At 36.0% G+C, this 23,427-nt stretch overlaps 1 protein-coding gene across 4 annotated transcripts; it reads right to left on the bottom strand.

The window, feature by feature from the left end:
• Window positions 1-3,432: 3,432 nt before the first annotated feature.
• Window positions 3,433-22,840, bottom strand: VCAM1 (vascular cell adhesion molecule 1). Of its 4 annotated transcripts, none has more exons than XM_011935184.1 (9): window positions 22,408-22,840; window positions 21,571-21,846; window positions 18,983-19,303; window positions 17,425-17,691; window positions 12,947-13,222; window positions 10,797-11,117; window positions 9,635-9,901; window positions 7,535-7,801; window positions 3,433-4,356 (listed from the first exon to the last, which is right to left on the bottom strand). In XM_011935184.1, exons 1-9 carry the CDS (start codon window positions 22,469-22,471, stop codon window positions 4,196-4,198), a joined length of 2,220 nt encoding a protein of 739 aa, XP_011790574.1. In that variant the 5' UTR covers window positions 22,472-22,840; the 3' UTR covers window positions 3,433-4,195. The 4 variants fall into 4 exon arrangements, with proteins under 4 accessions (XP_011790574.1, XP_011790575.1, XP_011790576.1 ...); XM_011935185.1 differs by having other exon boundaries at window positions 21,757-21,846; XM_011935186.1 differs by lacking the exon at window positions 12,947-13,222.
• Window positions 22,841-23,427: the final 587 nt, after the last annotated feature.

Genomic DNA, 23,427 nt, shown 5'->3' with positions numbered 1-23,427 from the left:
TCTGTTTTATCTACTTTTATTCACATATTACTGGAAGTTCTAGCCAGTGCAATAAATAAAGGTAACAGAGTATAAGTTGAAAAGAAAGAAGTAAAACTGTCTGTATTCTCAGAAGATATGATCGTCTATGTAGAAAATCTTAAGGAATCTACAAAAAAACCTACTAGAACTGGAGTAGGGAGTTTAGCAAGATTGAAGAATACCCAGTCAGTACACAAAATTGATTGTATATTCATATATTAGGAACAAACACCTGGAAATTGAAATTTAAAAACCAATACCATTTATAACCACATCAAAAACCATGATATACTTAAAGATAAATTTCGCCAAGAATGTATAAGACTCGCACACTGAAAACAATAAAACATTGGTGAAAAAAACTAAAGAAGACCTAAGAAGATGAAATTATACATATATGTGTTGGAAAACTCAATATTATTCTGATGATAATTCTTCCCAAATTAATTTATAGATTCAATGAATCCTAATCAAAATACTTGCAGGGTTTTTTACAGAAATTGACAAGCAGATTCTAAAATTCATATGGAAAGGCAAAGGATCTAATCTAGCCAAAACTATTTGAAGAAATTTTAAATTGGAGATCTCACACTATCTGATTTTGAGGCTTATAATAATGCTATGGTAATCATGACAATGTCATATTGTGTATGAAGATACATATCAATCTATGGAACACAAAAGAAAGTTCAGAAATAGCCCCATACACATGTGCCTGTAGTCCCAGCTAGTCAGGAGGCTGAGGCAGGAAAATTGCTTGAACCCAGGAGGCGGAGGTTGCAGTGAGCCAAGATCATGCCACTGCACTCCAGCCTGGCAAAAGAGCAAGACTCGACTCCATCTCAAAAAGAAAAAAAAAAAAAAAAAAATAGCCCCACACAAATATGGCCAATCGATTCTTTGCAAAAATGTCAAGGTAATTCAGTGAGAGAAAAGTCCTTTCAACAAATTGTGCTATAATGGTTGAATATATATATGCAAACATGAGCTTTTACCATGGCCTCACATCATACACAAAATTAATTTGGATTGGGTCATAGATATAAATGTAAAACTAAGAGTATGATGCTTCTAGAAAAAAATGAATGAGAAAATCTTTGTTGCCTTGGGATAGGAAAAGTCATGGTTAAAAACAAAATGAAAATGCAAGGCACTGCAATTACTGAAATAAAACATTTGCTAAATGTATATTTGATAAAGATTTCTATTCAGAATATATAAAAGAACTCTTAGAATTCAATAAGAAGACAAACAACCTGATAAAAATTTGGGTGATGGTTTTTAATAGATACTTCCCCAAAATAAGATGCATAAAAATGATAAATACATGAAAAGATATTCAATCTAATTAGTTATTGGGAAATTAAAACTACAGTAAGATACCATGACTCAATGCTAGAATGGCAAAAGTTTAAAATACAAATTCCAAGTGTTTATGTAGATGTGGAGTAACTGGGACCAAATCCTAGGTCTCTCTCTTTCTCTCCCTCTCTCCATATATATATATTCACATATCCACAGAAATATCTGTATTTAAATATTTATGCCAGATTTATTAACAATAGCCAAAAATCATAAACAACCTAATTGTCTGCTGATGACTAGGTAAATAAGCTTTACCATAAGCATTCAGTGGTATGCTCTAACAATAAAGAAAACAAACCCTTGATATACATAATGATATAAATAAACCTCAGGAAAGTCGAGCTAAGTGAAGGAAGACAGACATAAAAGACTATATACTGTATAATCTCATTTATATAAAATTCTAGAATAGGCAAAGGTATAGTGACAGAAAACAGATTGATTTTTGCCAAGGGCCAGAGGAGGTGGTGGGTGGGGAGATTCGCTGCAATGGAGCCTGATGGAAATCTTAAAGTGATAAAAAAAAAAAAGTTGTATTTCTTGATTGTGGTAGTAGTTAATGAATTTTATGGTATGAAAGTTATACCTCAAGTAAATATAATTTTAAAGATACTATGAATAATAGTATAAAAATACAAACTCCCAAGAAATAATTTTTTAAAGGAATAAGGCATTTATGAAATAAAAAAACATTTCTGTAAGACATTAAAGATAATCTAAAAATAATAACTATACTCTGTTCATGGATTAGAAGACTCAATGCTTTAAAAATATCAATTCTATTCAAAGTGATCTATATGTTCAATATAATTTGACTTAAAATCTTAATTTTTTGTTCTATATCTTAACAAACTGACTTTAATATTTGTATGGAAGTTCAAAAACTAGAATGATCAAGAGACATTTGTAAAAAGAAATATATATTAATTTATGAATATAAATATATATTCTTCATATATATAATGGGCTTTTCAATAAATGGTATAGGGACAATTATTTCATCATCTAAAAAAGATGAAATTCTATGCCCACCCTGCATTCTATAAATAATCCATTCCAACTCTACAGCCATAAAAAAGAACGAGATCATATTCTTTGCAGAGACATGGATGAAGCTGGAGGCCATTATCCTTAGCAAACTAACACAGAAAACCAAATGCCACATGTTCTCACTCATAAGTGGGAGCTAAATGATGAGAACACATGGACACATACAGGGAAACACACACACTGGAGCCTTTTGGAGGGAGGAGGGTGAGAAGTGGGAGAGGATCAAGAAAATCAACTAATGGAGACTAGGCTTAATACTTGGCTAATGAAATAATCCATACAGTAGACCCCCAGGACACAAGTTTACCTATGTAACAAACTAAACTTGTACCCCTTAACTTAAAAGTTAAAATAATCCATTCCAAGTGGAGAAAAAATGAATGACCTATAACATAAATGTATTATGAAAAACATAACTTTGAGTGAAAGAATAGTTACAAGGCAAATGTATAATTGGATTGTATTTATATAAATGCAAAATCTGGCAAAACTAAGTAATGTACTACTTAGGGATACATAGGCAGGTATAAAACCTCCAAAGGAAGCATGGAAATGATCAATTCAGGGTATTTATGGGTTACTGCTCAGTGAGAAAAGAGCGTTGCCATCACTATGTGGTATATAAAAGGCTCTGAAGAATAGCAATACTATCTCTTGCTCTTAATGTTCTGTACACAGGTGTTCACTTGTTGTCCATTAACATGTGCATGTTCATCTGCATTACATCTTTTTTGTGTATATTTTTCTAAATTAAAAAATTGCAGATTCCAAGGACCAAAAACCAGACATTTCTATTCAATATCTTAGTCTGGCACCAAGAAATCTAAATTTTTATCAAGTTCCTACAGTAATTTTAATAAAAGTAGTCTGCGGGTCACATTTTGAGTATCTGTATTATTTCCATAGTTTGAATATTTTACTCTTATAACTTGGCATTTCAGAAAGAGCTGCAATGTGGCTAAAGGAGGCAGTTTATAATAAATAAACATACAACCGTTCTAATTCCAGAAATTATCACTTTACTATTCAAGAAAACCTAAACATTTACAAAAGAAAATAAAAACAAAGTTGCATTTTTAGACCACATTGGGAAAGTTGCACAGGAGTCTGATGAACCAACTTCGTGAAACATCTCCGTACCATGCCAGTACCATACAGAGAAACCCAGTCAACCATTATACCATAGGTTGAGGTATTTAGTACCTGAAAGTCAACCCAGTGCTCTCTTTGCTTATTATTTGTCTATAAAAACATAAAACCCAGCATCTTTATGAAACCTGAAATTACTGTCAATAAACTTTATAGGAGTAAAATTTTGTTAAAGGCAATAAAATAGAAGAAAGATGACAAAGGTCAGCTGTCAGTCAATATTAATGTGAAATTTTCTTAATATGCATTAAATTATGATAGTCCAAACAACACTAGTTATTTTAACTATCTAAATATAGAGTGTTGCTATTTTAAGCAATCTTGCTATGGCACAATTTTATTTTACATATGTACAAATTATGTTATTGTATATACAGATCAAGGAACTCCTCCAGTTCTCTCATCTTGATGGCAGTTACTGTTTCTCAGGCAGCAAGTTTTCCTTTGACTTCTTGCTCAGAGCAAGGGGCATAGGTGGGCATTTCTTTCCAAGTTCAATACATTCAGGGAAGTCTGCCTCTCAGCTCATTGTTTTACTCATGGAATGATGAGCAGTATCAAGGATTTGCACAGAAAAATAGTGTCTCCAGTTGAACATATCAAGCATTAACTACACTTTTGATTTCTGTGCTTCTACAAGACTATATGATCCCTTCATGTTGGCTTTTCTTGCAAAGTAAATTATCATTCCAATGGCAGGTATTATTAAGGAGGATGCACAATAGAGCATGAGAAGCTCAGGAGAAAAATAGTCTTTGTTGTTTTCTCTTCCTGGAAAATAGCAAAATGGATGCAATTAATGTCTAGTACAAAAAGATAGCATTTAATAACAACAGTTACATGTTTTATTATAACAGTACAACTAGTTCTCCAAAGAGAAGGGAATCAAAGCAGTGATAAGGACCATCAGGACCCAAGACGCATATTTCTCTGAATTATCCAAATAATCAGTTGGTGGTTGCTATGGTCATGATGGATCTAAAGATGATAGTTGTTGGTTTCTACAAACTTGGATTCAAATAGATTCAGGTTCAGTTGTAAAATGGAAGGGAGGGTACAAGTTTTTAGGGCTCTTTTAACAAAAACAGGAATTGGAGACAGGCACTTGCTTTGGGAAATAAAAATATCCACTGAAGAACTGGGACTCTGATGACCATGAATTGAAATGACTAACCAGTTCTCTAAGAAAATCCTTATAACATTCAGAGTGTGATCATTATAGCTAAATGCCACAAAGAAGATGGTAAGAGAAAAAAAAAAATCTTGCCAATGGCTTTTTCAGAGATATATAAAAGTTTCTATGTTTTTATGTCAGAAATAGGGCATATTAATATATTTTCCTCTTCAGCATTTATATCATCTTTTGATAAACTGGAGTTCTTTGGACAGCATTACGTTACAGCTTAAATGTCTCTTAGAGGCATTCTCTGATCTATATCACCCTCATTCTAAATTCAGAACCTCAACATATTCTCAAAACCCACTCATTTTTCCTTGAAAACCTTATCACAGCTTTTAATGAAACATTTATCCATATGATTATTATTTATCCATATAACTTATTAAGTTTAGTTTCCTCCCCTAGGCTATAAATTACATCAAGACATGTATATCTATTTTCTTTTTGGTCCATCACCTGACTCACTGCTTGGCCTAGTTGGCACCAAAAACAGTATTTTTTAAACATTAATAACATTTTTTTTCTCTCTACATTTTGCTTTTGCCATTTAGTTGTAAATGGAGCACAGTAGGTACAGCATACAAAAACTTTAAAATTAGTATTCTTTCTAATCTGCTAAAAAATCATCTGACAGCTGCTATACTGTTTAACATCTTAACTTTATAAGAACATCTGAAGAAGACAGTCACTGGAGGTAAACCAAGTAAAAAGAATCACTAGCATCAGATGATGTGAAGTCGTTTTTTCAAATTATTGAAGAAAAACGGTTCACCCTAAGCATAATGATAATGGCCTCACTTTTTGACTTTCCCTTGCAAGAGCTGAGCCAGTCAAATATAAGGGTAATATTTGAATGGGATGTCCATCAACATGGTTATGATTAGGCATCAATATTGATGACATGCTGAGAAATAGTATTTCCATTTCTATTGCTTTCTTTTCAATGTAATATATATTATCTTTTGCCTTTCAGTCTTCCCCGCAGGCATCGGCAGAAAAACACAAATTTGCTGCCAAGGTAGTTGCCAGGGCAACCTTCAAATACAATTTTCTATTTGTTGTATAAACACTGAATATGTTTAAAAACTCCTGACGATTTCTATTAATGGAATATATTCAAGCCAAGACAAAATGAAACAAAGAAAAAATCTAGCCAAATACAAAATAAATCTAGTTCAAAATACCCAGAAAAATGTCTGTTTTTTTTGTTTTGTTTTCATTAAAATTTACCTATTTTAAACTATATTCAGTTTGGGGGCAGGAGTTTCTAGCTGAGTGCTTAATATTCTTTGATTGTTCATTTGAATAATGAGTAAAAAGGAGCAACTATATAAGTGGCTAATTTGATAAAGCAATTAGAAAATAAAGCAATGTGTGTGAGAGAGTTAAAAAGTAGTGAAGCAGGTTTGATGTGTCTTTAAAAGATAACAATTAATTAACAAAAGAATTACAGAAGTGTTAGGGGACCAATTTCCTGGGGATAGGCTTAATTAAAGGTGGTCCAGAAGCTTTAAGGATTAAAGAAAATAGAGATGAATACATTTCAACCTGCTCATAACTGAGATTACAATCTGTCCAGAATCATCCCCAACCTCATTGGAAGCATTGATTACATATACCCCTGTATCATTTGGAGTGATGTGATACAAAGTAAATGTTCCCTTCTTTGAACACATAGTAACTTCATTAGCTAGACCAACTCTTTTCAGGATAATCACTGCAGGTGGATGACTGAAGTTTTACATATAGTCATGCTGTTTTGCCCTTATTTAACATTTCTAGATGGGTGTAGAGCTATATAGCTACTGGCATGTTTTGAGGAGGTACTGTGAAGGTGGAAAACATATATATGGTAAGGCTTGCCATTTTGAGAAATTTGGGCAAATGAACAAAAACTTTACCTGTTTCCGACGTAGGTTCAAATTCTCTCTGCATTGACAAGTGATTGCTCACTCCAATAGCCAAGTGCCAGGCCTCTTAAGACTTGGCATTTGTTTGCAGTCCTGTTTGCACTCCACCGCCAAGTATGGCTTCCATTACACAATAGCAGCTAATTGGTGTGCAAAGGGTGTGAGACTGATCAGCCAAGGCTGATGTATTCTACTTCACCAATAAAATCAGCAGATCCTACCTACTGTGCATTCACAAGAGGGCTTAGGAGATTAAGGGGCCTCTGAAGTTTCTCCAGTGAGGATATTGCTCCTCTCTTTCTCTGTCCACCAGAATAGGGAGGGACGGCAAGTGGCTTGAATTTTAATGAGACTTTTCGATAGTCTAGAGATTTTTTTATGTTGTTCAGGATCAAGTTTACTATTCCCAATTATTATCCTGAAAAGAGTCAATCCAGAAAATTGCAGTTACTCTATGTTCAGAAAATAGTGTTTCCTTCTGGTAGAAAGGAAGAGGGTCTGGATAGAACCCTTCTTTTTCAATGTGCCAATCCTACTTCTTTCGTTTCCTTATAACCTCCAGGGAAAAGGTTTGAAATACGGTTAAACATTTAGCAACTGCAAAACCTCAGAGACAAATGATACATTGTAAACTGAAAAAAGCAAGCAGGAATCCTTCACTCACGAATGATTAATGTCAACTTCCTGGCTAAACTTTATAGGATAAAGCAGCTGTGCTTGATTATTCCAAGAACCATTAAGAAATAAACCACAGCTCCATTTTGCCAACTCATTCATCAAATATTGGAAATCTTAGTAATCCATGGAACCTCTGAACTACTACCAACAAAACAAAAACAAAAACTCAAAACAAACTCACCTTGAACATCAAGTGTTAAACTTCTTAATTGTGAGCCAACTTTGTTTTTAGATTCACATTCGTATACCCCCGCATCCTTCAACTGGGCCTTTTGGATGGTATAGGCACCATCTATAGATTTTAGTACTGTGTCTCCTGTCTGTGCTTTTTTCTTCAGGATTATCCATGTTTCTGGAACATTTCCACATGTACAAGAGATGATGACAGTGTCTCCTTCTTTGACACTCTCAGAAGGAAAAGCTGTAAGTTTTATGTCTTTTGGAGTAACTGTAAAGAGAATTTAAAAGGCATCTCTGATTGAGTGAAATATGAACCAATTCCATATTAATTCAGTGACATCAACAACAGCTTCCATGGAGCTATTTGTGCTAAGTGTTTGCATTAAATGTTAAGAAGAGCAAGTAAAGAAGTCGAGCATTGCTAGATTGTTGGAAATGATCATGTTTTAACTAAGAGAGTATATGGTTTATGCTTCTTTCATGTCCCTTAATATAATTATTTACCCAGCCTAGCACAAAGAATAGGTGTTTGATATGGCTTGGCTCTGTGTCCCCATCCGGGTCTCAACTTGAATTGTAATCCCCAGATTTTGAGGGAGGAACCTGGTGAGAGGTGATTGGATCATGGGGGCTGTTTCCCCCTTGCTGTTCTCATGATAGTGAGTGAGTTTTTACGAGAACTTTTGGTCTTAAAGTGTGGCAGGTCCTCACTCTCTCTGGCTTGCCACCATGCTAAGATGGCCTTGCTTCCCTTTCTCCTCTGCCATGATTGCACATTTTGTGAGGTGTTCCCAGCCATGTGGAACTGTATTAAACCTCTCTTATAAATTACCAATCTCAAGTAGTATCTTTATAGCAGTGTGAAAATCGACAAATACATGTTTAATAAAGAGCTATAGAATTCAGATGTGAAACAGAAAATTAATTTTTTGTAATACTGTTTTGCAAAAATTTCCTTGAAGTACAAAGGCCTTTACAGGTTTCTGAGTTTTGAGTTGGATCCTTCAATCAAGAAGTTAAGCTGTACAGATGCGGCTTTTTCACTCTCCTTAACAACACTACTGCCATTTATTAAGTTCTAGGCACTGAGCTAAGTATTTGACATATAACATCTCTATTAATGCAACAACTGGTGGATGCAGTTACCATATCACCAATTTTTAATCCCTATTAAGGTCTTCTATTTTGTAAGTTGATTTGAAATTCTTTCCCTATTTCCAAGGTCACGACAACCACCCAAAAGGTTTTTTTGTTTGTTTGTTTGTTTGGCTGGTTGTCTGTTTTTTAAGGATGTGCATTGCCTTTCCAAGATTCTTCTTCTAAAATACAAATCTTATTGAGTTGAGGTAACAAGAAAGTCACTAATATCTTAGTGGGAATAATGCCAAGGTGTAAGAGAGGAAATGATAGCCCTGGCAAAGACAAGAACCCTCATACCTAAAGGGGAAGGGATGGAGGAAATCCACATTGATCACTTGATTTTGCTCATAACTCCGTATGGCTTCAACCTGCAAACTAGGAATTGTCTTTTTCTCAATCTTGGGTCTCCATCCTAAAGAGAAGGGGCCTAGATCTGTTGACTTAATCTACTTTAGTGGTTCCATGCTGTCAGGCTGATGAACCAGAGGACAGAGTCATGGCTACTAATAATCTCAGAATTTGCAAAAGACTTAAGTGCCAGCTTAAGCTTCTAAGCAAATACTACTGGCCATCTTGTGAGATTGCCACTCAGAGTTCAATTCAGCCAGATATGGTGACTTTAATCCTACATAATTCCAAATGAAGATATTCCTCTTCCTATTCTTATCTCAACGCCATAACCATTGCCTCATAAGTGTAACTGGAACTTCTGACACAGGTCCTGAAGGCTTGCATTTCACTTGAGTTTAAAAGAATCTCAGGATAAGAAACTTGTAACGATTCATGAGAAAGGACGATTTCAGGAGATTTCTCCATACATTGGAAACATCATAAGCTCTTCAAAACCCTCAACACACTTTTGTAGTAAAAATTTTGTTTTCAAAGAAGATTTTACTCATAATCAGTAACATAACCAAAAAAATTACTAGCAAGGATAACTCATTACTCACACTCTGCTCACCTTGGATAATTAATTCTACTTCTTTTCTGCTTCTTCCAGCCTGGTTAATTCCTTCACATACATAAACTCCAGAATCTTCCATTTTTGTAGAAATTAAGTTGAGAGTTGCATTCTCAGAAATAGGCTGTAGCTCCCCATTAGGTAGCTGCCTGCTCCATAGGATTTTCGGAGCAGGAAGGCCGTGGCTCAAGCATGTCATATTCACAGAACTGCCTTCCTCCAGGACGGAGGAAGGGCTGACCAAGATGGCTGTATCTCTGGGGGCAACTGAAAAGGCAGAGAGGCTTGTTAGCTGGACCCCTTATGCCCTGAGTTCCAAAGAGTTTTAATAATATTGCAAAACTGGGCTATGGGTGCAACAGACTCAAACAGTTTATAAACCTTGATAATTTAACACAAGAGGTTTTGGTCCTTATTTACTTTAGCTGATACCAAATGATAGAGCATAACATGGACACGTCACGGTGTTTTCTAATGGAAGTAAGTTCAGTATACCCTCCCTTGTAACCAAAGAATGACGAGGGTCAACGATAGTGTGTACTGCCATTTATGGTAGAGTCAACAAGACTATGAATTATTTGAATCTCCTTCTGTGAAAAGATGTGGTCTATTTTTCCACCCCTTGAAACTCTAGGCTGGCCTCATGACTCACTTTGACCAATAGAATGTGGAAGAAGTAACACTGTAGGACTTCCAAACCCAGGTCTTGAAGAGGCTGCTTTCATTTACACCTTCTTGAAAACTGAGCTCTGGTGAGTAAATCTAGGCTACTGTTCCTCAGAGTGACAACACATAAAGAAAAAGAGGCCAAGTCATCCCAGATATGGCTCCAGACATGTGAATGAAGTCATCTGAGACCAGCCAGTCCTGCTAACCTTACAGAAAATGCATGAGCGAGCTCAGCTAATACCATATTGAGCAGAATAACTACCTAGCTGGCCCCTTCCTAAATTGCCAACTCAAAGCATCATAAGCCAGTAAATAGTTACTATTTTAAGTTTAGGGAGGGTGATTTGTTAAAATCATTATTATTTTGAAATTTCTTTTCAGTTATGTTTTTTCTCCACAGAGGTTTTAACTATTAACCTTATGTTAACTATTGCCTGGCAAACACGATAAAGAGACAGGTATTAAACTGTAGATACCTCACATATGTACTTACCATTGACATAAAGCATCTGTGTACTCTGTCGTTGTTTGGGTTCGAATTCCATTTCATCAATATGTAACTTAGCCTGACAAACAAGAGCCTTTCCGGTATCTTCAGTGGTAGGGATGAAGGTCGCTTCCAAACTTTTGTTCTCTAGAGATTTCATATCTGTATCCTCCAAAAACTCTTTATTCTCCAGAACAGTCTCCCCCTTAAGTAATTCAATCTCCAACCGGTCAAGGGGGTACACGCTAGAAACCTTGCAGCTTACAGTGATGGGGCTCTCACTCACAAGGACACCTCCCATCTCGATTTCTGGATCTCTAGGGAATGCTGCAAAATGCAAGCAAAAATGATTTTTATATGCGATATTCAAGGAAAAATTGAGCTAAGCTTTATTAAATGTAAAGGCCTAAAAATGACAGCTTTAATTGACCTGGGATAGAATGACTGTCAATATATAAGTAACGACAGTATTTATAAATGACATATTTATGATATTATATATGAATAATGTTAGAAACAAAAACTACTTAGCATATCCAGTCCTTGAGTAGTAAATTTTCACTTATTTTTTTTCTTCTTAATATGCAATCTTGCTGTGTACCATAGCTTGATCTTTTCTAAGTACACATCAGCCTCCACTATCTTATTTAGTAAGTATATATTTTACATGTTTTAAAATTTGCCATGTTATGTTGAATACTTACTATAAACTAGTTCTCTAATATTCATTATCTCAGTCTTCAAAACAGCTATGTAAAATGGGTATTAGCTATTTTATGGCCAGGAATACTGAAACATATAGAGGCTAAGAGACTTGCCTCATGCATTATATCTAGTTGAAGTCAGTGAGATGGGCTGAGAATCCGTATCTCTCTGACCTCAGAGCCCAGCTTTGGTTTTATACAGCTGTGCAGTCTCTCAGTATCAAATAAGACAAACAAGGAAGTTCTCAACTTAGTTTAAATTTTAATGACCAAATTTAGGCAGCAAGTTTTAAATATTTCTCAGATAATACTTGTAATCAAGAAAAGAACTGCTTAACTCTAGTCTTTATAATACAGCACAAATCAATAAAAATGAGTCTAAAATAGCTATCAAGGGCAAGAATAATGCTTAAACATATTTTTCCTTAACAAAAATGTTGTTAAAGTGATACATGCTCAAATATTTCTATGTTGCAATAAGACTCCACTGCTGGTTCTCATTTCTGCTGGGAATGTGCCTATCTCAGCAGATCATGGACTCTGGGTAATATAATAATGCAAATAAAATGTGTCCTCCTTTTGAGAGACTCAAATCCATTTACAGGCATACTGTAACCCATTCTGAACAAAATCTTGAAGGGTATCACAAGTTTGGGCAGGGTTTCTGGTAGAAAATCTCTACGATATGTTCTCTTGTGTTCTACTGAAGTGAGAACTCAAGGCAGAGTGACCCTCTCAAAAAAATAACTTTATGGTCACTTTGCATATTTTGTCCTTCATTCAATATGGACTGAGGAACTCCAGCAATGTCAAGTTCACAGAGATTTGAGGTTGCGAAGAGTGTTTATTAAGACAACAAGAAGAGTAAGAGAAAGTGTAGTATATGTAGGTGGCATAAATCAACATTAAGATCTAATGCTGCTTCCTGATTCTGCTTTTCATCTTAGCCACTACCACTGACCATCCCCATCTCCAACCTAATTCCTTATCTTTAATTTTGGCTTCCTTCTGCTTCCTATTCCCTTATTTTTTTTCCCATCCTGCAGACAGCTCTTCAAATGTGCTTTAAAGCAGTGCCTTAAAATAGTTTAAAACTACTCATTCCCAGCTGGAGTAGCTGGAGTAGTCACCTCCACCCAGTCATCTGAATGGGCACTGACCCCAGTGCACTCACCTCCAGCATGTAGTGTGTTCAAGTGCATGATGAGAGAGTATTGACAAGGCATAAACCAAGGATTGTGGGTGCTGTATACATATGTAATACATACTTGAGATTTAGGCTAATAATGTTGTATCAAACCATTCTGATTCAGATTTAGGAACAAAATTCATAATGCTAAATTCCTTTTCTAGACATAAGGATCTCATTGCACATCACAGACGTGCATTATTTTTCTTCCAATAGAACTGGAAAAAAATAAAATAAAATAAACAATTCTGAAAACCACTTACAGTAGAGCTCCACCTGGATTTCCTTTTCCAGTTTCTTATGTCCACAAGTCACTGTGCACAGATAAGAGTGTTCATTCTCAAAACTCACAGGGCTCAGGGTCAGCGTGGAATTGGTCCCCTCACTCCTCACCTTCCCACTCAGAGGGCTGTCTATCTGGGTTCTCCAGGAGAAAGATGGGGACTCACAGCCCATAACACTACATGTCAACACAACTGAGTCTCCGATCTGAGCAGCAATCCGGGGTCCAGGGGAGATCTCAACAGTAAATGGTTTCTCTGGGACAGAAGTGGAAAGCAAGATGAAAAGAACGTAAGATTATTTTCTTCTTTCATCACATTCTGACATATGATCTTTTTTTCCCGGATTTCCTTTCAGTTAATATCTATGCCAAGAAGAAATCACTCTTTTCCACCTTGGGACTATCAGAAATGAGACCACATCTTTTAGAATGAAACTATTATAGTTTGTTGATTCATTCATTTAACAAATTGAATAGATAAAAATTTGTCAAGAGAGGTTGGTATCTCTTCATAGCAATAATAGACTCTCTGCTCAAATGTAGTTTATCAAATCACTGTCAGAGTGGACAATCACTCAAAGAATTTAAGTGGTTCTTGTGCATCAAGCACTATCTAAATTACTATATATATATATATATATACATAAAATCAGCAATTCCGTACACTAGTACTATTCTTTCTTCTTTGCCTTCTCTTTCTGCTTCTACTCTTTCTCTTCCTCTTTTTACCCCTCTTTTTTCTTCTTGAGGAAATTTAGGCTCAGAAATGCTAAATAACTGTGCCCAGTTTGCAGGTAACAAAATTAGGACTTGATGCCAGGTGAGTCTGATTCAAGATCCCAGTTTTTCAGTTGCTACAACAACTAAATCAAGTCATCCTCATATGGAGATAAAATGATCTAAAAAAGGTACTGGAAAAAGCTACAAAAAAGTCTCTTAATTAGATATAATACCCACAGTGGACAAGCATTTAGAGCTTCTATTCCAATAATACAGTTATACCATTGAAAGTCACATAGAATCACCCTGAAATCAAAGTCATAATCTAAGCATTAAAGTGATACATAAGTCACCTCCAAAATTTGCCTGATGCAATATAAAAATACTTTATAATTAATTCAGGGTCTGAAAACTGAGATGTGAGGGCAAACTCCTAAGACTCAAATATCCAGGAATGTCCTTTGGTCATCAGCACTGTCCCTGCTGGGTACATGGGCTTCTTTTGGATGACTGCTATTTAGGGAGAAAGGGAACACCACATCTTGACTCTGTTTCCCTGAAGAAACTGAGAGTGTCTGGGCAACTCTGAAAGCAACAGATGAGACCCCCATAAAAATCACTGAAATCTTACTTGTAAATTACAGGCTTGAGCTTAAAGAAAGAAATCTCAATATACAAATAATCCAAACACGTTACATTTTGCATGGTTCTCATCTGTGTCATAAGTTATTTTTCTTAATAATTTTCTCTAATTGTGACATCTTTGTATTTTCTGAAGAAGATTCTCCTCAAATTACCTCAATAAACTGATATGCTATTAGACTTTGAAAGAGAGCTCATTCACAAAAACAACCAGAGCTTCCGAATTTCTTATAGGCTAACGTCAGAATGAGGAACTTTAAAAACAGATCCACTGCCTGTCTGTGAACATTTCTAAGTCATTCTTTACAGTGACCACATGTATTGCCATGTGAACTTGGAACCACTGGAGGAGTAACTCTTTTAGGTAGCTGAAAGTTTCTTTGAAAGTACTTTCAGTACTTTAGGCCAGTAGTATCCCATGTGATGCAAAGTGTAAAACAACTCTCCCCAACTCCAAAATACATATCCTTTGTACACTGGAATAGGATACAGTTTATTATGGAGTGGCATTATTCCAGGGTGAATGATTAGCTTTACATACTTTTATTGGCATAACATCTTTCCTGGTCACTTGAGAATGCCAACCTAACATCCAGCTGAGATAATCTACTTATGGTGAGTTTTATTTTTATTTTAATCATCCAAGTTTAAATACCATGTTTTCACATTTAAAAAATTTGTGTTGAGCTAGGTGTCACTACAGCTGGGTGGCACATGCCTATAGTCCCAGCTACTCAGGCAGCTAGGGTGGGAGGATCAGTTGAGCCCAGGAGTTTGAGTTCAGCCTGGGCAACATAGCAAGACCTCATTTCCTAAAACAAACAAACAAGACTATGCTACCCGTGTTTATAATCTATTCATTAATTCAGCAAACATTTACTGAACATTTATTATGTGTTAGGTACTGTGCTAAGAATCTAAGCATTCACACACACACACACACACACACACACACACACAAATTCCTGACTTTAAGGAGTTTACAGATTTTTTTAAAAAATTAGATAGAAACGGAGGTCTCACTATGTTGCCCAGGCTGGTCTTGTACTCCTGGCCTCAAGCAATCCTTCCACCTAAGCTTCCCAAAGTCCCAAAGTGCTGGGATTATAGGCTTGAGCCATCGTGCCCAGAGCAGGAATTTACAGTTTAGTGGAAAGGCACATTTAAAAAGATATACTGTTTTGGCTCTTACTAAGGAATATTTGAGTTAACTATTTATATGCCTGTCCTTCCTTCCTAGTTTGTATGCTCCCTTAGGGCAGTTGTCATATCTTTTTCATGTCTGTACCCCTAGTACCAAGTAGAATTCTTGGATTCTTGGACAAGGGCTCTTAATATGTGTTGAACTGAACAGAACTGCATACATGACTATAAGGAGTGTTGAGTGTACACGAAGGAAAGAATATGTAGTTTGGTCTGACACAATCTGGAACTGGGAGGCTGACATGAGCTTCGTATTGGAGAATGGCTAAGACTTTGCCAGATGAAGGAAGGAGAAAGACCATTTTAGGCAAAAGGAACAGCATAAGCAGAGGCACCAAGTCATCAACAAAGCTGCAAAGGTAGTTTCTGGCCAGATCATAAAGAGTTTTGTGTGACAGTTTTAAGAAATGGATTGAAGTTATAGAAAATGAACACCTTTTCGTTTAAGGTAATAAACCCTGGGAGTAGTGCATAAGATTGATTATTCTAGGGACAGAATATTAGAAGTTAGACTATTTAAAGATAATTAGCCACAAAATATGTGAAATATTATTCAGCCTTAAAAAACAAAAGAGGAAATTCTGTCATTTGCAACAAAAGGGATGAACCCAGAGGACATTAAGCTAAGTGAAACAAGCCAGGCACAGAGAGACCAGTACCTCATGATCTCACTTACATGTGGGATCTACTTCTAAAATCATAGAAGTAGAGAGTAGAATGGTGGTTACCAGAGGCTGGGGCGAGGAGAGGAAGGGAACGAGGAGATGTTGGTCAATGGGTACAAAGGTTCAGTTAGATGGGAGAGTAAGTTGTTGAGATCTATTGTACATCATGATGACTACAGTTAACGATAATATATTGTGATAATATAATACTAAGAAAGTGAATTTAAAATGTATCACCACAAAAGAATAAGTGAGGCAATGAATATGTTGACTTGACTTAATCATTCCACATTGTATACCCATATCAAACATCACATTGTAATCCATAAATATAAACAATCATGATTTATCAATTAAAAATATTTCTAAAAAGAAATATAAAGATAATTAGCTATAAAATTAAAAAGTCAAAGGGGTTTCCATTAAAATTAACCTATATTAAAATCATAGTAAATGCAACTAAAGAGCTATTTATCCCTAGAAAAAGTATGAACTATCCTGAGCCTGGGTTTTTAATAGTGTTGCGGTAAAGATTAATGCGATAAAATATATAAAGCAGAATGTAGAATTCCTGGGAAACATTAGGTGTACAATCAAGAGGTGGTGTCATTATTAATCTCTGGGAGATTCCACTCTCTCATCTGTAAAATGAATACAAAAGACTTACTTTTTAGTTATTTCTTGAAGATGGCATATGTAAAGCACCAGAAACATATCTGGTGTTTAGTGAATGCTGTTATGTCAGAATATCTTGCAAGAGCTCAAGTGAGAGATGATAAACTAAGGCAATGGCAAGTGGGGTGAAGAAGAGGTCATATTCTGGGGAGCATTTTGAGGTAGAACTGACAGGAATTAACAGCATGGAATTGGAACATGAATTTGGGAGTAATCAACATATTGTAGTCCAATTCTTGGGAGTCTAGCGTGAGAAGAGAAGAGGACTCAGGGATGTAAACTTGAAAATACCAGTATCCCAGGGGCAGGAGGAAGATAAAAAGTGAGGGAATGAAGCAGAGAAAAAGTGATTTGAGATGAAAAAGAATCAGCAAAGCAGGGAAGACTTCTAAGAAGTACTAGTAAGATAAACATATATTTGTGCTAAAGGCTATGGCAACCAGATAGGTCATCAGTGAAACTAAGGGAAGCAATTTCAGCATTGAAGCTGTGTGACTAATGCTCAAATCCCAGTGACAGCACCTTTGTCATTCCTTTTTCACATTCTACTCACCTTGAACAATTAATTCTACCTCTTTTCTGTTTTTCCCAATCAAATTAACTCCTTCACACACATAAATTCCAGCATCTTCCATCCTCATAGCAATTAAGGTGAGAGTTGCATTCCCAGAAAGGTGCTGTAGATTCCCATTATCTAATTTCTTACTCCAGAAAATCTCTGGAGGTGGTAGACCCTCACTGGAACAGGTCATGGTCACAGAGCCACCTTCTTGTAGCCTTGTGGATGGATTCACAGAAATAACTGTATTCTTGGGTGATACTGAAAAGGCAAAAAATAATATTAGCAATTGCTAAGCATCATCCCAGTGCAACAGAGGGAATGTATTTCTCTTAGACAGTATTTATGTGCTTCCACCAATTTGATGAAATTACTCTGCCAAATTAGTATAAAGAACTGCTGAATCATTCAAAATAATCTATCCAGTTTCTGACCAAACAGATCAAGTTTAGTTGATGTTTCATGTTTTTCAGATGGTTATAGATAGTCAGAAATTAAGAAGAACCATGTGGCTTAACCTCCCACTAAAGGGTAGGAGTCACATTTAAGCATTCTTGCCAAGTGCCCATTCAAGTCAACTTCAGCATTTACTGAGAGGATCAACCCATTGCTTTCCAAAAGAGTCAATTTGATTTTTGGACAGTTCTATGTATTAGCACATTTCTCCCTATCGAGCTGAAATCTTCTCTCTATACTAATTTAAACATATTGGCCATAATTCAGCCCTGTGCTGTTACAGAAAAAGGTAAATCACTCTTTCATATAACTGTCTTTCAAATGCTTAATTAGAGCTCTCTTTTCCAGGTTTTGTATTCTCTTAGGAAAAATATCCTCTATCTTGACTATTCTTCTCAAAATATTGTTAAAAGCCTTCCCAGCTCATTCTCTTTCAGCTAAACATGCCATAGCTGGCAATACTCCTTTTAAATGTAGTGCCCAGTGCAGAACATAGCATTTTAGTCTAGAACAAAGCACAGTGAGCCCACTCCTACACAACGCTGGGACTACAAGACTCCCGTAAATCCCCTGGCAGTATCAGGCGGATTGGAGGCAATCAAACCCCATCATTTTTCCCCTGTCCAATGCACATATGTATGTATGTGCATATGCATACACACACACATACACACACAGAGAGAATAACTGCTCACCTTGTCAAGTTTCTGTACCTGTGCAAGCAATATTTCAAGGCATACTATAAGAGTTTACAAAACAATATTAAAATGTTTTATTATTTGAACCTATTTCCCACTACTCAATCTGGTGGTATGACTATTCCCCTTTTATACCCTGGGAAATAGAGAAATTAAGTAACCCAAACTTACACAGTTAATAGAGCCAGAAATTAAGCTCAAGTCTTCTCAATCCAAATCCAGTGTTCTTTTCATTGAATTGTACTATTGGCAAACATTATGTTCTCAATGAATACAAATGGAATACAAACTATATACAAGTTTTTTGGGTTTTTTGTTACTTTGCTGCTAAGTTTATTGCTATACACAACCGAGGTGGGATTCCCACAAAGACTGGAACACGTCACACAAGTACTTACTGTAGACTTGCAATTCTTTTACAGCTTCCCTTTCTGTGGGCACAGAATCCATTTCATCAATGTGTAATTTAGCTCGGCAAACAAGAACTTTCCCAATATCTTCAATGACAGGAGTAAAGGTTACTTCCAAACTCTTGGTTTCCAGGGACTTCCTGTCTGCATCCTCCAGAAATTCCTGACTCTTCATGAGACGATCTCCTTTCATTAAGTCTATCTCCAGCCTGTCAAATGGGTATACATCAGCAACCAAGCACTTGACTGTGATCGGCTTCCCAGCCTCCAGAGGACCACTCAGATGAATCTCTGGATCCCTAGGAAAAGCTGAAAAGGCCAAAGAAATACATGGATGGGCTTTTTGCTCATGGGATATAAGGTCTCTTACTGCTTTAACACAATACAAATCAAGTCTAGTGTTTTTGTTAATACAGTCTTAATAGAGAAAAAATTGTTTAAATAGCCCTTCATGATTTGAGGTGAGTTCAAGGCACAAGAAATGGAAGCAAACATTTTTTAGAACATTATTCTATTCTGATCCTGTATATATTAAGGGTTGCATGTTATTACAGTAAAAGAAGGAAGAAAAAATAATGTTTATATTGATCCTTACACGTGGCTGTCACTGCGCTATAGATTTAACATTAATTATTTTATTTTATCCTCACAACAACTCTAGGAGATAGAGGTCACATTTCACAGAAAAGAAGACTTGGACTTAGTACATCTACATAACTTGTCTAAGGTCACACACCTAGTAAATGGTAAAGCTGGGATTTAAATTCAGGATTTCTATCACTCGGTTTTGCTACTACAGATTTACCTTATGTTACATCACATTTTCTTATTATAGTCAGGGCAGATATATTTCCATTTTACAGATAATGACTGTAAGGCTTGGAATATCGTTGCAAAGAATAGTTATTGTCAAGATATTCTAAGAAATGAAAAGATCAACTTTAAGTAATTAGCTTCTGAAAACAGTGCCTCTGATAGGAATTCATCAACCAGAAAGATACATTTGTGCAATCTTTATGTTCTGGAACACATATTTGCCTCCTGAAATGCCTAACTCAGTATCCCACCAAGTGTTCCATTGAAGCTTCTAGTACAAGGAAATGTACTACTTCTCGTAGCCATTGCCTCCTTTGCAAGAGTTACCTTTTTCATTACACATTGTCATGAAGTAACATATTGGTGGATTCAAAACTCTGTATAACAAAAAGAATACAAAGGTCTCAACTCTAACCACTATTACAATCAAATGTGGAAAGGAGACAGAACTGTTATACATAATGAAAAACAGACACTCTTGGAGAAAAACCTCAGGCAAGATAATTAAAGCCAGAAGCGTCTTCATTTCTCTTTTTTAAATCTTCAACTATTTGGTACTAGTGGGCAAAAGACAAAGGAGCTGGAAATTCTTTGCTATGTGAAGAAACATGGTATTTTTCATTTTTCCAGCAATAATTTCTGTCCCTCATATTCTGTAAGAAACGTTCCTCTAATCTACACAGTTTGATGTCAGGTAACATAAGAACTTGCTACTTTTCCCTGTATTTACATAAGGGAAGCTTTTAAGGAGCTCAGGAGGCTGCACAGACATAAACTATGCATGTACAACCAGCATAATTGAAAGCAGCCGGCCAAGCACAGTTTCTTGGGAAGCTTGAGCAACACATGGGGCTTGTTGCAGAATCAATTAAGGTTACTGGGAAAAGTTGGGCTCTGGTACAACAGAACGGAACCAAAGTAATTATAATCAAATGAGGTCTTCATGAAGACACGAACATAAATGGGTTCAGTTTTTTAGAAAGAGAGGCCATGGGTAATAAAAGGCAAATGATTTATGTCTGGTTAGTTTTTTACTCCTCTTGCTAACTTTGTTTGCTGAATGGAGAATGGAGTGGGATGCATTTTGGCAGGCTGGTAAACTAGGGACATCCACTCATGTTCATGAGGCAAATCTAATTCATTATATAAATATCTTTGAAGTTGAGCGGTTGAGCACCAAGGCTTCATGGCACCAAAAAAAAAAAAAAAAAAATCCTAAATGTGTCAACACCAAAGTCAAATGAGTGAAACGTTTACAGATATTAACAATTATGTCTAAGGAGAACACTTTATACTAATACCTATTACTAATTATAGATCTACTTAATGTTTAAACTAATTTTAACTATCAAATTGCATAAGAATAAATGAATAGAAAATCCCTGAAGGATGGAATTCATAAATCAATCAGAGATGTAAGCAAGTAAACATGTAAGGATGTAATCAAGTGGAAAGATTTTTTAATAAAACAAAAAGAACCTTAGAAATGATCATTTTACAGCTAAGGAAACCGGAGCCCAGAGATATTGAGTCTTATACATGGTCACTGTGTTTGCCCCACAGGTGGAAATAGAAGCCAAGATTTGGATTCCTGCTCTCTCTCACGCTGGCCTTAGCTGTCCCTAGCTTTCCTGATGTGTGTTCTTCAGCCAATAATCTGTACATGAATATCCATTTTAAAACTTTTTTTACATATCATTTTTAAAAAGCGATTTTAAAGTAAAATTGAGAGAAAAATGAAGATTTTCTAAAGCACTCACAGTAGATCTCCACCTGGATTCCTTTTTCCAATTTCCTAGATCCACAAGTTGCTGTGCACAGGTAAGAGTGTTCGTTCCCAAAACTAACAGGATTCATGGTCAGCGTAGACGTGGTCCCCTCATTCCTCACCTTCCCATTCAGCGGACTATCTATCTGGGTTCTCCAAGAGAAAGATGGGGACTCGCAGCCTGTGGTGCTGCAAGTCAATGAGACGGAGTCACCAATCTGAGCGAGAGATTTAGATTCTGGGGTGGTCTCGATCTTAAAAGCTTGAGCTGCAAAAGCAAAAAAGAAGACAGAAGCAAATTTACCACTAATTTGTCTAGTATTCTACTCCTTCTTCTGTGTATAATGTCTAAAATATGATCAGACTGATCTCTTTCCTAAGCCGCTTCAAACTAACTGCAAGGTAGCCAAAAAGCATGGAAATCACTTTCAAAAAAGTTTATGGAATCATCTTCACTAAAGAGAATTCTCAGTTCCAACCCTGATGCCCATTTATCAAAGCCGTTTTGTTATTTGTTAAGTTTGACCTCATTGTCAAGTATAGGAAACTAAGGAGACAGACCAACTAGAGACAGAAGCCAAATTACTCACTTGCCTTTGGAAAAAAAGATACCAAAAACATCAATTTTCAGCTCTAACTATGACAGTACAATATTATATAGCAAAACTCAATTGCATATTAAAAGTTAGGTTACATTAACTTTTCCTACTGTTTAAAATCACAGTGTCTTTGCTTCACTACTTCACTACTATCGCAAAACTGACTGAAGCCAAAACCAAGGCTAAAATGGAATGCTAACATTAGAAACAGATAAAGGAAAATAACTTACAAGCTGCAAACACTATCCAAAGTATATTTGAGGCTCCAAAGCTCACGACCATCTTCCCAGGCATTTTAAGTTGCTGTTGTGATGAGAAAATAGTGGTTCCAAAACCCTAATTTGTGTCCCACATGTATGTGCCTGGAAAGGGTATTCAGCTCCTGAAGCCAGTGAGGCCCGATGCTGCGGAGTGAAATAGAAAGTCTATGCTTTATAAAGGGTCTTGTTGCAGAGGCGGAGGGAAATCCCTTCAAGGGGAAACCCAGGGCAGAGCCAGGGAAAAAAGTTTAACGGACACCCAGCCAAGTTCCAGTATTAACCCCTTCAGTTGCTCTCACTGCTGAAGCTCCTCTCTCCGTCCTGGCAAAAGAAGACACTTCCAAAACTATAAAATACAGGCTTTTCCTCATCTTTGACTCCAAAAGGCTATCTTTACTGGAAAGATAAAGGACAATGCTGATTACAGAATGAAACTTTCTGAATCCAGTGTGGTTTAAGAGGGTGGGGAGAGCAAAAAAGGAGACAGAGTAGTAAATTCTACTCTGTTTTTTGAACTGGATACATAACCACTATGTCATGTGAACTGATTTTCTCCATCAAGGAAATATGTTTGCAATTCTAAAAGAGATTATTTTTTTTCTCTTACAAGAGAAAGGAAAAAGTTCTTTCTTTCGATGAGTCATTTTTTAAAAAGGAGACACCATAACTTCTTAGTTTTATGTTTGTTCATAAAAACAATTCTTTTGGCAACAAATATCAACTTTTTGAAACTATTTTCTTGAGTAGAAAGTAAAGGAATATAACTGAAATTGCTGCCAAAACAAGGGAAAACATTTTTTTCTTTTGTTTTAGAAAAGTTAACAATACTTTGGTTAAATTGCTGGATAATTGGAACTTTTTTTGCAGACTTACATGCAAGTGTATGGAATCCATCTGAAGTGGCAAATCCCTTGGGCTGTGAGATTTAACCACAAACCCAGTTAAAACATTAAAAAAAAATGTTTTTATTATAAGGAAGGGAACAATAAC

The sequence above is a fragment of the Colobus angolensis genome, unplaced genomic scaffold (genome assembly GCF_000951035.1).
Source record: "Colobus angolensis palliatus isolate OR3802 unplaced genomic scaffold, Cang.pa_1.0 Scaffold141, whole genome shotgun sequence".
In the NCBI taxonomy this organism is placed as follows: Eukaryota; Metazoa; Chordata; class Mammalia; order Primates; family Cercopithecidae; genus Colobus; species Colobus angolensis.
This window is presented reverse-complemented; position numbering and strand designations above follow the sequence as displayed.